Here is a 13,143-nt window from a genome sequence, read left to right on the forward strand (position 1 = left end):
CTTTTGCTTGCCATCTCCCCTTTAGTCAGTCGATTTGAATGTTAATCTTCAGACAAATCGTACTGTTGGCTGTTGGTCTCGGTTGATGTTTATTTAGAAGTTTGAATGTAGTGAATGTTGTTGGTGCTATAAAAACAAGAATCCTTGTTTTAATTTCATATTTTGTAGGTTGTTGTTTGTTTTGTCGTTTATTTTGTCGTTATCGCTGCTTCATTGAACAATGTTTTCTGATTATTTGACCCATTTAGGTTGTGTATTTCACCTCGATGTACCCGTACGTCATGCTAATCATCATGTTCTTCAGGGGTGTGACACTAGAGGGCGCTGACAAAGGAATCATTTATTACCTCAAACCGGACTTCACGAGACTTGGAGACTCTCAGGTTCGTTTTTCTCCCAAATCCAACATTTTGAATTCAAAGCTGCATCCTTTCCCAGTGGTAGCTCTTAAACCATTTAAATGTAGGAAACACATGCAGTGAAGGCTACACAATTGTTTCAACAAAGACCCTTTACACAGAACTCACTCAAAACCGTTCGTCAGAGTCAAACCGGATACCCCACCTCATTATTTTACCTCAGCCGTAAAATCGGATATCCCATTCAAAAATTGGTTTTGTATCATGGCCTAGTCTGTCAAAATTCTCACTTTTTTATAAGACAGACTGAAAAGAAAAAAAGAGAAAAAAAAAAGATCCTTCAGATCGGATATAGTGCATCATGTGGATCTTCATGATTCAATCACAGAAATCCATTTAGCACTCCAGCACTAGACAATCTACTTAAGTCATTAATAGCACACTGTCGAACAGAAAGAGAGACGAGATGAGGGTGAACGGCGCTGCAACTCGGGCGGTAATTCGCGCCGCGACCTCGGTTGGCCAAATGGATTGCTCTTGCCCGCTTCGAACCCCATCGATCGCCTGTATAAATCCAATGGTAATTTTGTCCTCCACTTTTTTTTTTGAAGAACTGTCGTGTACTTAAGAATTCGCAGGTGCAGTTGATCTGGGGTTGTATGATTGTCCCTGTAATGTTTTTATTTGGCTGTGGGTCTATGCGATGGATGAGTGGCCATTGGACGTGAATGAAATGGAGTGCCCAATTATATATGCAGCGATAAATCGTCTCCATTATCAAACACGATTCAACCAAACATGCACACAAGAACAAAAACTACGTTTTTTTCTTTTTTTCTCTTTTTTTTCATTCAAAATTCACCAATTTATATACTCATTTTCCCCTAATGGTGAATCTCTAAATCTGCAGACAAGGCAAACTGCTATTTATATTTTGATCAATTGAATGTTAAGAATTATCATTAAAAACAACAAAAATACCTTTTTAAAAGCTTGGTATTAAAGATGTAACTTAGGGGAGAAATTTAACAATTTCGTTTTGAATTTTCAAGCAATAAACAAATCACATGTAAAAATCTTCTTCGGAACTATTTTGAGCCCATTATGAGTGATCTTCTTCACTTCTGGTAATACATGTCAATGATAATAAAAACTTACTTGGTGATGAGGAGAACCGAAGAGCTGTTGTTAGTATACAACTTTGTGACAGCTCTCTTTGAAGTAGTGCAGTTTTAGAGAAAGAGTAGTTTTTTTCACTAAAACAATTTCGGGCATGAAGCCTTTCTCTGGTACGTGAAAGCACACAAACCAATGCAACAATGCAATTTCGATGACCATTGAGCCTAAATTCGCACAGGTTTATTATCTTATGCATACGTTTTTATTGTTGATATTATAGAGTGATGTGTCGTTATGTGGTTTTATGTATTTTGGTATGCATTTTGGATGTGTATTTTGATATAATTCATTTTGGTTTTTACCCATACACACCGATATGTGTTTTAAGTACTGAGTATACGGTGCTTAAAAGCACCGTATACTCAATACTCCTGAGTTCTGTGAAAAAAACAATTCACACATGCATAATACTTGCGTGGGATTCGAACCCACGACCAGTGCAATTTTAGAGCAGTGTCATACCAACTAGACCCCCGAGATTGCCCGGTAGCTATAGGCAGTTCGAATCCTATGTTTAGCAGCAAGTACTACAATACATATTGTTGGTATTAATGGTATTATTTTTTTTATGTAAACTTTTCACACAAGAAAAAGGGAGTTGCATGTAATTTTTAACATGGCTACTAAAATATTGAATTGAATTGAATTGATATGTTGAGATACACCAGGGGCCAATTTCATAGAGCTGCTTAAGCAAAAAATTCACTTAAGCATGAAAATAGGGCGCTTATTTTACACATGTTACTGTGGCAAAGATTTCATGACACATACATTGCTTGTGACTGGTGTCGGCTGTTGCTACTTAGCATAACAATTGAGTGGGGTCTTAGCCAGTAATCTGATTTTACGAAGCAAAATTTTTTGCTTAAGCAGCTCTATGAAATTGGGCCCAGGTGAGGATACTTGTCTTAGACAATTAAGTGATTTATGAGATTGTTTCCTCCACTCTACAGGTTTGGCTCGACGCGGTCACTCAGATCTTCTTTTCCTATGGAACTGGATTGGGAAGTTTGATTGCTCTAGGCAGCTATAACAAATTTAACAATAACGTATACAAGTAAGTAATCCTTAAATGCAGGGAACACTATTGGTAATTACTCAAAATAATTGTTAGCATAAAACTTTACTTGGTAACGAGTAATGGGGAGAGGTTGGTAGTATACAACATTGTGAGAAACGGCTCCCTCTGAAGTAACGAAGTTTTAAAGAAAGAATAAATTTTCCATTAAATATTTTAGTTTGATTTCGGGACATCAGAATTAGATTTTGAGGTCCCGAAATCAAGACTGTGAAAGCACACAACTTCGTGTGACAAGGGTGTTTTTTCTTCCAGCATTATCTCGCAACTTCGACGACCAATTTGAGTTCAAATTTCCACAGGTTTGTAGTTTTGTGCATGTTGAGATACACCAAGTGAGAAGACTGGTCTTTGACAATATTACCAAAAGTGTCTAGTGTCTTTAAAGCTCTGCTTGGTTGCAGTAAAATGTTATTAAGGATTGTGATGTGATAAACTCATGAGTATTTTTTTTATGTAAGTTGCCTGACACACAAGGCATTAAAGGGAAGATACATGTTTGGTAAATGTGAAAGACCAGTCTTATTTATTTATTTATTTATTTATTTCCTTTATTTACCCAGGGTGAGCAATCAGTAAAACAAATGGTTTCCATTTGGGCACTGCGAACAAACTAACAAGTTAAAAAGTAAACATAAAATCACAGTCTTCCCACTTGGTGTATCCAAATATAAGCGAAGCTGCGAGAAAATTATGAGAGAAAAAACACCCTTGATGGACGAATTTGTATGCTTTCAGATAGAAATGATCACTTTCTCAAAATCTATGCTACTTCAGAGGGAGCCGTTTCTCACATTGTTTTATACTACCAACAGCTCTCCAATGCTAGTTACAAAGTCAGTTTTTAAGTTAATATTTGTTTTGAGTAATTACCAAACGTGTACCTTCCCTTTAAGGCCACTTCAAGGTGTGGGGTACGTTTTTTTTTTCAGGGGCCGTTGCCACCTAGATACTCATGGGGCTGAAACAGGGTTACACCCTTTACAGTCCATACATATATGTAGGCTTGGTGTCATCAGTCCGAAGCCTAGCTGGTAGAGCAGAAAGCACCACCTCCCCAACTTTCCGAAGCAAACATGCTTTCAAATGTCTTGCTTAAGGACACAAGCGTCACGACCGGGACTCGAACCAACACTCTGCTGATCAAAAATCAAAGCTTGAATACGGTGCTTTTAACCGCTAGGCCATGACACGTTCCCTGTGGTGTACGATCTAGCCGTGCCATTTTCCCCCGTAATGCCTTGCTCACGAGAGGTATCACCAGGAAAACAAACTCATAATATTTTTAATGTTTGAGTCGTGGTGGTTTTGGGTTGAGCTAGGAAGTATTTTACTCGACGTTTCGACCAGAGAACACTAGACGAAACGTCGAATCAAGTAGTCGGCTCCTCTTAGAGCCAGTAAAGGCCGAGTTATAGTCGGTCGCGCGATGGTCGGGCGTCGGAAATTGACGCGCGATTATATAAAAAGACACGGTTTTTAGGCCTCAGTCTTAGGATTGCGCGCAAGATTTCCGTCGCGCGACCATCGCGCGACCGACTATAAACCGGCCTTAACACAGCCTCGCAAATAAAGCTCAAAATGTCTCTCTGTTCGTGCTCGCCAAATTATGACCATTGCTTCATACTTACTTCCTGGTGATACCTCTCATGAGCGCCTTTGAGAAAACTTTTGATTTAGGCGCTATACAAATACAGTTTGATTGATTGATTGATTGATTGACTGATTGACGAATTGCTTTCGGTGCACCAAACATGCATACAATAACAAATCTGTGAAACTTTGGATATAGTTTTTTGTTTTTTGAGAAAGAGGTAATTTCCCACTAAAATATTTGAATTGAAATCAAGACCTCAGCTGAGGTCTCGAATCCAAGGCATCTGAAAACACACAACTTGTGTGACAAGGGTGTTTTTCTCTCCATTATTCTCTCGCAGGTTTGACGACCAAATGAGTTCGAATTCTCACTGGTTTGTTATTTTGTGCATATCTTGAGATACACAAAGTGAGAAGACTTGTCTTTGACGATATTACCAAAGGTATCCAGTGCCTTTAACCATGTCTGTTTTTGTTTGAATTTAATTCTATTTTTCAGGGACGCACTTATCGTATCTGTTATCAACAGTTGTACTAGTTTCTTTGCTGGATTCGTCATCTTTTCCACCCTGGGGCACATGGCGCATGTGCAGCATGTGGATGTAGAAAATGTCACAGCGTCTGGTAAGTTTCTTTGAACAGTTTGTTTGTGTTTTTCTTGTTCAAACACTTTTATTGTCCTCATCAGTGTTCATGTAGGGCGTAGGCTAGTAACACACAATGACAACTGTTAATTTTGTAATAACTGCGGGTTAAACAAAGCAAAAATTGACTGGCAATTTCATGTTAAATGATTTCTGATTATATATTACCATATTTTGTTATGATTAAACATCGCTCTATGAATAATAGTCTGTTGAGTTGTACTGTGATTGGTTTATGACGTATTGCTCTATGTGTTTCTATCCTACTTCAGGACCGGGACTGGCGTTCTTGGCCTACCCAGCTGCCCTGGCTCAGCTCCCGATCTCCCCGCTCTGGTCTTGCTTCTTCTTCTCCATGATATTCATGGTCGGTCTGGACAGCCAGGTAAACAGCAGGGTTTTTGTTTAAATTCAATGCGAGCTTTTCAGGACGCTTGGTGGCAGCAGACTTACCATGTAAAATCCATTGTTCTCGGTAATGTGCGCATGCTCAGAACTACGTAACCAATGGAAATTTGCGTGGTAAGTCTGCTACCACCTAGCGCCTCAAACTCTCCCATTTACATTTATTTCCATATTGTCAAAACTTTACTTATGCATTGCAGAGTGCATATACAATAGGAGACTTTAGGACGCTAGGTGGCAGCAGACTTACCAGGTAAATTTCCATTGTTTACGTTGTTCTGAGCGTGCGCACATGACCGTGAACAATGTATTTTTCCTGGTAAGTCTGCTGCCACCAAGCGTTCCAAAAGTCTTCCATTGTAATAATAGACAGAGTAGTTTAAAGGTTTACAATCAAAGAAAATGAAGAGTATGGAGGCCGACTTGATAAGTAGAGGCTAGTAGTATTTTCTAGATAAAACGACAGTCTTGTCCTCCGTCCTAAAATTCCTATGTAGTTAAAACGCAAAAGGTAGCAGTTCCGTCACTATAAAGCCCGATTCATACTTCCTGCAAACGCAAATGCGAAGCGCATTTTGATGTCACATGGCTGCCCGGCACTCGCAGCGAATGTTTCGCAGGAGTTGAACACATGTGCATAAATGCTAAATATTGGTATCCTTTAATTAAAAAAAACATAAACCCCGTCTTCAATTGTTTCAGTTTGAAGTGCCTTGATACCATTTTGGTAGATACTTGCGCTTTATATAACCATATAATATTAAGTGCATCTTTCAAGCGCTACGTCACATGGCTGCCCGGCACTCGCAGCGAATGTTTCGCAGGAGTTGAACACAATGCTACATATTGGTATCCTTTAATTAAAAATACCCATAAACCCTGTCTTCAAATGTTTGAGTTTGAAGTGCCTTGATACCATTTTGGTAGATATGTTGCGCTTTATAAAACTATATAATATTAGTGCATCCCTCAAGCGCTACTTAAAGCTCCACCACCACTTCCAATCCAGCTTTCTTCTGAATACGAGCTGAGTATTTACACATGGTTGTACCTACCAGTATAGAAAGCTTCAAACAATACATAATAATAACGTTTTTAATCTAATTCAGTTTTGCACCATGGAGGGTTTCTTCACAGCGTGTATGGATGAATGGCCGAAGTATCTGCGTCGATACAAGGAGCTCTTTATCGCAGTAACTTGCGTCGTGTCGTATATTATTGGACTGACTTTGGTAACACAGGTAAATGACCCAACAACACCGCCCCCAACGTTCACCAAAAAATTAATATCCTGCTTTAGTTTTAGACCACATTAGAGTAGATTTGTTTTCTCCTTTTATTGCAAATTTGTATTTAGGTTCCATTTATTGCATTCCATCGACACACATAATAATTAGCAAAATTAACACACACAATAACTGGAGTTGGAAAAAACGGTACATCATTTATTTCTTAAGACTCTTCTTCGTTGTGTAAATAAAGTCCCTTTAACATATCATGCCAACTAACCTGTCGTTCCTTAATTCGATGTAATAACGTGCAATCATTTATGTTAAGTAGGATTTGAAACTTTGCATGGTGGAGATAAGATATAGAAGAGTTTGCGGTAACACCATGTAATAACAATCTCTAAATGAGTTGGGGTGGTTCTGAAAAGAACCGTTGGGTTTCCCAACGGTTCTTTTCAGAACCACCCCAACTCATTTAGAGATTGTTATTACATGGTGTTACCGCAAACTCTTCTATATCATTTATGTTGCTATCACTTTTGCTACATGATGATCAGGTTGCCTGAGTTATAATTGCTACCGTGAAATAGTTTTTTTTGATGTGGTCATTGGCCCACGTGCATTTACTTTTGTATGTATTAATTTTAAATGTATTTTGAATTTTTTTTATGTCTTTTTTGTTATTTCTTAAATAATTTATTTTTTAAAACTGTGTATTTTAAACACAATCTAGTCATGGCCGACATGTTTTTAATTAAACCAATAATAATTATATTTTGTATTGAACCTTTAATTAAAGGGAAGGTACATATTTGGTAATTACTCAAGAGCTGGAGAGCTGTTGATTGTATAAAACATTGTGGGAAATGACTCCCTCTGAAGTAACTTAGTTTTGAGAAAGAGGTAATTTCACACTGAAATAATAAAATACTATTAGCTAGAAGTCTTTTATTCTTATCTGAAAGCACACAAATTCGTCCAACAAGGGTGTTTTTTCTTTCATCATTTCCTCGCATCTTCGATGACCAATTGAGCCCACATTTTCACAGGTTTGTTATTTTATGGTTATTATGGGATACTCCAAGTGAGAAGATTGGTCTTTGACATTTACCAAACGTGTACCTTCCCTTTAAATAAACTAAAAGGTTTGTTTCTAACCTTATTGACCCACCTTGTTTTACAGGGTGGTATCTATGTGTTTGAGATATTCAACAACTATGCAGCAAGCGGCATGAGTTTGTTGTTCCTCATGTTTTTTCAAACCGCGGCGGTCAGCTGGTTTTACGGTAAGATTTCCATTTCAGCATTGGGTATAACATCACGTTTTCTCCTTGAAATTGTTCGAAAAAAAATCATGGCTTTCAATACCGAATGGAATCATTTGTGTTGCTTTCATTACACACAGGTGTGGACCGGTTTTATCGCAACATAGAGCAGATGATTGGTTACCGGCCGTTTATTTGGTGGAAGATCTGTTGGGCCGGGCTGGTACCCGCTCTATGTCTGGTAAGTATCCCGGATATATGTCAATGATGAATCATTATGAAGTTCTGTTTGTTTTCCTCATGAAATGTTATGTACGTGGCAATTTACAAAATGCAGAACTTTTTTGATGTTTTGATTCTTGACCCTTTTCCTCAAGGCCGGACGATTATGCTGAGCTACAATAGTTGGGGATAGGGGCTTCATTCAACCATACCTCATGTTCAGGGAAAAATTTCAGCTACAAGTAAAAAGAGTGTTTAGCTAGCGTTTTCTATGAACCCCATAAACTCAAAACTGAGGTACATTTTCTTCCGTTGATCATTGCAGGGAGTGTTCATATTCAACTTAATTGAGTTTAAGCCGTTGAAGCTTGCCGACTATGAGTACCCGCCATGGGCCATAGCATGTGGTATCCTATTGGCCCTCAGTTCCATGATGTGTATACCGGGCTACATGGTCTATATCCTTGCCGTTACACCAGGATCAATCAAGGAGGTAACAGATTGGCACCATTCTTTCTCAGATTTGTCGTCAATGGCACCTACCACTGTTTGTAAAAATGTACCCTTCTTCCCATTAATACACGTTATTTTTATTAGTGGAATGTCAATACACGAGTATCAAAGTTAACATAAATAGTTTTTATCTCGTGCACACATTTAGGATATCACCTTTTAATTTAAAGCATGATTGCGCTGTTCGTGGCGTCATTCAAGGCGGGATATTTGAAGAGAAAATGTGCAGTCTGGTCATTTACATTGCGTCTGGGTACCCGATCGGTACTATGCGTTGACAGCTATAGCTGCTCGGGTGGTGTTGGTCATGACGCCAGAGCTAGCATGTATGCATGTACTATACTGGTTCCCTTCGCAATTACTAACCTAACACACAATAGTGGTAAACAAATAATATGTACGGGCACAAGCATTGTAACAGACAGCGACATGGTCGAATGGGATAATGTTCTCTTCTGATCAGCTTAATGACATTTTCTACACCTATTCAGCTACTTGTCAAAGCTTGTTCAGCATTGTCCAGCATACCTCCATTTTATAGAGCTAAGAAAGTGGTGCTTTTGAAATCTTGCATGTTCTGAAACATAAATAATATAATGGATAGTGTCTACACAGTTTGTAGGGGAGCTTTTATACAAATATTGACTGCTTCGTGTGCTATGGTTGCAACTACCATTCCCGAGGTGATCCCCCGGAGCGTTCTATTTTCCCGAGGCGCAGCCGAGGGAACATGGAACGGTCCGGGGATCACCGAGGGGGTCGTAGTTTTCACCATATAGCACGAGTTAAAGCAGTCAATATTTTTGTTTTATAACACCCCATCAGACAAATTGATTATTTCGTACACGTAACGTTCGTACGCGCGGTCCAGATACACAGATGCACAACTCATTGTCTTCGAGGTAAATTATGTACTATCACACGGCCGCCGTCTAGTAAAGCTAAGACATATCATGTGACGCGATCTAAACCATGAAAAGGCAAAATATTTGTAAGGGTTGTTATAAAGTTTCTTAAATCACTTGATACCGTCCAATATTAAAAGAAAACTTTGTATTCCTTATTACCCTGCAGCGTTTCCAGACGTGTATTACACCGCAATGGACGGAGGAAGACATCCGAAAGGGTCTTGCCCTACCTCGAGATGGCAGATATAAACCCCAAGGCCCCTACCAGGATTATTTGCCACCGTCCTATGCCACAGCCGTTGCTGATGGTGGACCCACACCCGTCTAGAGTCTAGACAGCCGTGTGGACGGCGGGTAGGACTTATCATTTTACCTCCTTTAGAGCCAAATTCCACCTTAGGGGACAAAGTCATTATAATCTGATATCAAATGCACATAAGACATGCTTTACGGCATGCTTTATCATGAGATGTTCCCCATTGTGGTAAATGGGAACCAAATTAAACCTCTTTCTCTTTTACTTGCGCAAAGTCTTTATGTGTCAACGTCATGGGCACGGCCATTTTGTTTTTTTAACAAGACGCAAATTGTGACGTAGCTTACGTGATGCATTGTTGCCGAAATGTCCACGATTACATTTTCTTCGCCATTCAAGTAAGTTTATTTTTACTACTTTTTGATGCAGGTTTATGCATCATTATATTCATATTTGGGTTCAGCAATGTCCCGTCCTTTTTCAATTTTATGTTTGTTTCAAAACTGTACAAAAAATGTCCATAAAGGGGGTAGCTGGGTATCAACCACCACGTTTGATAGAAAGTACTACAATTTGATCATCACAGAAAAAGCTTGATTTGTTGATCAGCTGGTTACAGGCAAAACGTTATTTTGCCTTTGCTCAGCATCGTTTATTTGCAAATTTCCCCTTTATTTTTGCCAAAGTGTGGGATAAAATTGTGACCTGGGTTTTTCTTGCTGTGATGCCCCTAAAAATCTATGTTTTTGAGCGTTAAGTAGCTCCTGGCACAAGTTTCGATTGCCCGCTTTAGCTTCAAACTCTTGCAAGAAGTTTACAAACTTGCGCTATAGCCAATGTGTCCAACCAGCTTAAATTTGGGCGTGAAATCTGCGCTCTCCGCGCAATCATCTGATACCTTCTTCTATTGAACCGATAAGGTCAGGTCAACCGTGTTTAAATAACATGTTTAATAATGGCCATGTGATCTCCTCTCGGCCAATCAGAGTGGACGAACTTTCACAGAGGAATTTATGAATTTGTATCAAGTTAAAAAGTCATAATCGATGGTTTTGATAACTTATAATAATTGTTGATAACTTTTAGGCAGTGTTTTCTTACCTGACTTTACAATCAGATGTGGGGTGTCTTTTTGTATTCATAATATAGAACAATATTTTAGGTAATTGCTTCCTGAGAAGTAGTTGCCTTAATACACGTATTTTGCCCGGTGAGCTAGAGTTATAAACCGAACCGGTTGTAGGCTGAGTTATGGTTGCCCCTTGTAAAACATTCTACTGTGTAGAATTAAAGTAAGTTTGTAGGTTGTATCTTATTCTTAGACCTCTACTTATATGATTTCTGAAGCACCCTTTGCACACTGAAAGAGTGAGGAAAAACTTAGAGGCAACCAACTGTAGAGACATTTCTGTAGTGTGGCTTAATATCACGTCAAATTTCGTGCAAACTTATATAATGATAGAATGACCTAGCTCCGATGTGATAAACGGATGAAGACTTCTGCTTTTAAGGATGATACGTCGACTTTGACAGTTCCTTGTTCCTTATTCACCTTTCATATTCTTGTGTGCGTGAAAATGAACCAGTTTCAAGGTTCCGGGCTCAACCTACTAGCCATGCCTAGACCAGGGTCCGATTTGATACAAAGTGCCCAGGCACAAACAAACGCTGCTTAGCAAGACACAAGATAAATGAAGTAAAAATTTAAAAAAATAATGCGGACACCAGTTGCAACAATGCAAGTATTGTGTTGGATTTTGAAGAGCGACACCATGAATTCATGGTCCAGAATACCTTATTAAGAAACAGTTACATGCCCACGGAAACAAATTAAACAGCGAGAGCCGAAAGTTGTTGACGGAACCACGCCCAAGACCCGTCTGCCCCAAATAATGGCAAGCTGGTCTCTTAAGTTGAGAACAGTCATTGTTTATTACGTAAGCGTCGTTCAAATTGTCAGACTCAAACCCGATGAGGCACATGTAAAGAATTTAAAGGAATCTAAAACGCTTCACACAATGCGCCACAACACAAGCTATATGGCATCGTAGCCGGTTACCGGTTCTTTCTAGTAGCTTTATGAAAATGGGCACAGCCGTGAACCAAACAAAATAGTATATAACAAATTATTAGTTAAGACTTACCGATGACTCTTTTGACATGACAAACGAAATACCATCAACAAAACTGAAAGGCGATTGCTTGTTAAAGCAAGGTTGATAAGAAATGGGTGTTTATAGGGCCCAGAACACGGACATACAGAGACATACCGGACAGTTGGGATGGGGTGGGGCAGGGGGAGGGGATGGTAAAATCACGATGACATTGCTACAGTAAAACCAAAGAAAGTGACGTGAAAATAAAAAGAACTGTTCTGAAACAATCTAGCCGCAGTGTTCCCCTTCCCTCGTGGTCCGCTGGTCAAATTCTAGTTAAAGGATCAGTCAAAATTGTCTGCAAGTGGTCAGGCTGACTAGTTCTGTGTTGAAAAACATTACTCTTTTAATATGAAATACGGACCGCTCAAAAAGTTTCAGAACAGTGAAACTAAAGGACAAGTTAGTTCGTCTTGTCTTGCTGGCTATTCGTAAAAAAATATTTGAGGGCAAACGCGACAACAGGCAAGGAAGAAGTGTAATCATGATGATTAACTAGCATTGTGGCATCACTGTTGGCCCAGTGGTTTCTTTTTACTGCCTGCCTTTTACCTTTCTGTGGACCCCGGTTCGAGTCTCACTTCAGACATGTAGCCTTGCATGGGGTTTTCACCCATGTTAAAAAAGGTCCTTATCATCATTCTTTCATTAGCGCTTGCGCTCTTGTTTGTAAACAAATACATATAATGTTCATGCGTTGATACTGAACACAAAAGTCTAGTCGTTAAGACACTGGTCTATAATTGCAAAGGTCGTGGGTACAAATCGTACCCGAGTAATATGCCTGTGATATTTTTTCTTCTTCACAGAGTTCGGGAAAGTACTGATTGTACATCGTTGTTTGAGTAAACCCACAAATAACAAACCCAAAACTTAAAGTACGTATGGGTTCTTACTAGCATTAAAGGAACACGTTGCCTTGGATCGGGCGAGTTGGTCTTTAATCAAGTTTGTAATCGTTTGTTATAAAAAATCCACATGGTTAGAAAGATGTTTTAAAAGTAGAACACAATGAGCCATACAAATATGCCTCGAAATTGCGTGGTTTTCCTTTTACTTTGCGAACTAACACGGTCGGCCATTTATGGGAGTCAAAAATTTGACCCAATGGCCGACCGTATTAGTCGAAGAGGTAAGATGAAAACCGTGCAATTTCGAGGCTTATTTGTGTGGATCATTGTGTTTAAAACAAACGGTTACAAAGTTTTTTCAAAGACCAACTCGTACGATCCAAGGCAACGTGTTACTTTAACGACTATGACACAAACCTTTTTTTATATTTTTTATCCGAAACCAGTTTGGACAAGACTGTATTGTACCATTCAAACGTTGA

General features: G+C 39.1%; 1 protein-coding gene across 1 annotated transcript in view; it reads left to right on the plus strand.

Annotated features, from left to right (window-relative positions):
- The window catches only part of LOC139933967 (sodium- and chloride-dependent GABA transporter 1-like), a 45,024-nt gene extending 33,101 nt beyond the window's left edge, over nucleotides 1-11,923 (plus strand). Inside the window, exons 5-13 of the mRNA XM_071928217.1 lie at nucleotides 249-383; nucleotides 2,492-2,595; nucleotides 4,712-4,836; nucleotides 5,129-5,241; nucleotides 6,371-6,502; nucleotides 7,674-7,776; nucleotides 7,896-7,996; nucleotides 8,303-8,470; nucleotides 9,565-11,923. Coding sequence (XP_071784318.1) covers nucleotides 249-383; nucleotides 2,492-2,595; nucleotides 4,712-4,836; nucleotides 5,129-5,241; nucleotides 6,371-6,502; nucleotides 7,674-7,776; nucleotides 7,896-7,996; nucleotides 8,303-8,470; nucleotides 9,565-9,726 — 1,143 coding nt within the window. The 3' untranslated portion in view covers nucleotides 9,727-11,923. The remainder of the gene's footprint in view (nucleotides 1-248; nucleotides 384-2,491; nucleotides 2,596-4,711; nucleotides 4,837-5,128; nucleotides 5,242-6,370; nucleotides 6,503-7,673; nucleotides 7,777-7,895; nucleotides 7,997-8,302; nucleotides 8,471-9,564) is intronic.
- The last annotated feature ends 1,220 nt before the right edge of the window (nucleotides 11,924-13,143 follow it).

Source organism: Asterias amurensis, chromosome 2, assembly GCF_032118995.1.
Source record: "Asterias amurensis chromosome 2, ASM3211899v1".
Lineage (NCBI taxonomy): Eukaryota > Metazoa > Echinodermata > Asteroidea > Forcipulatida > Asteriidae > Asterias > Asterias amurensis.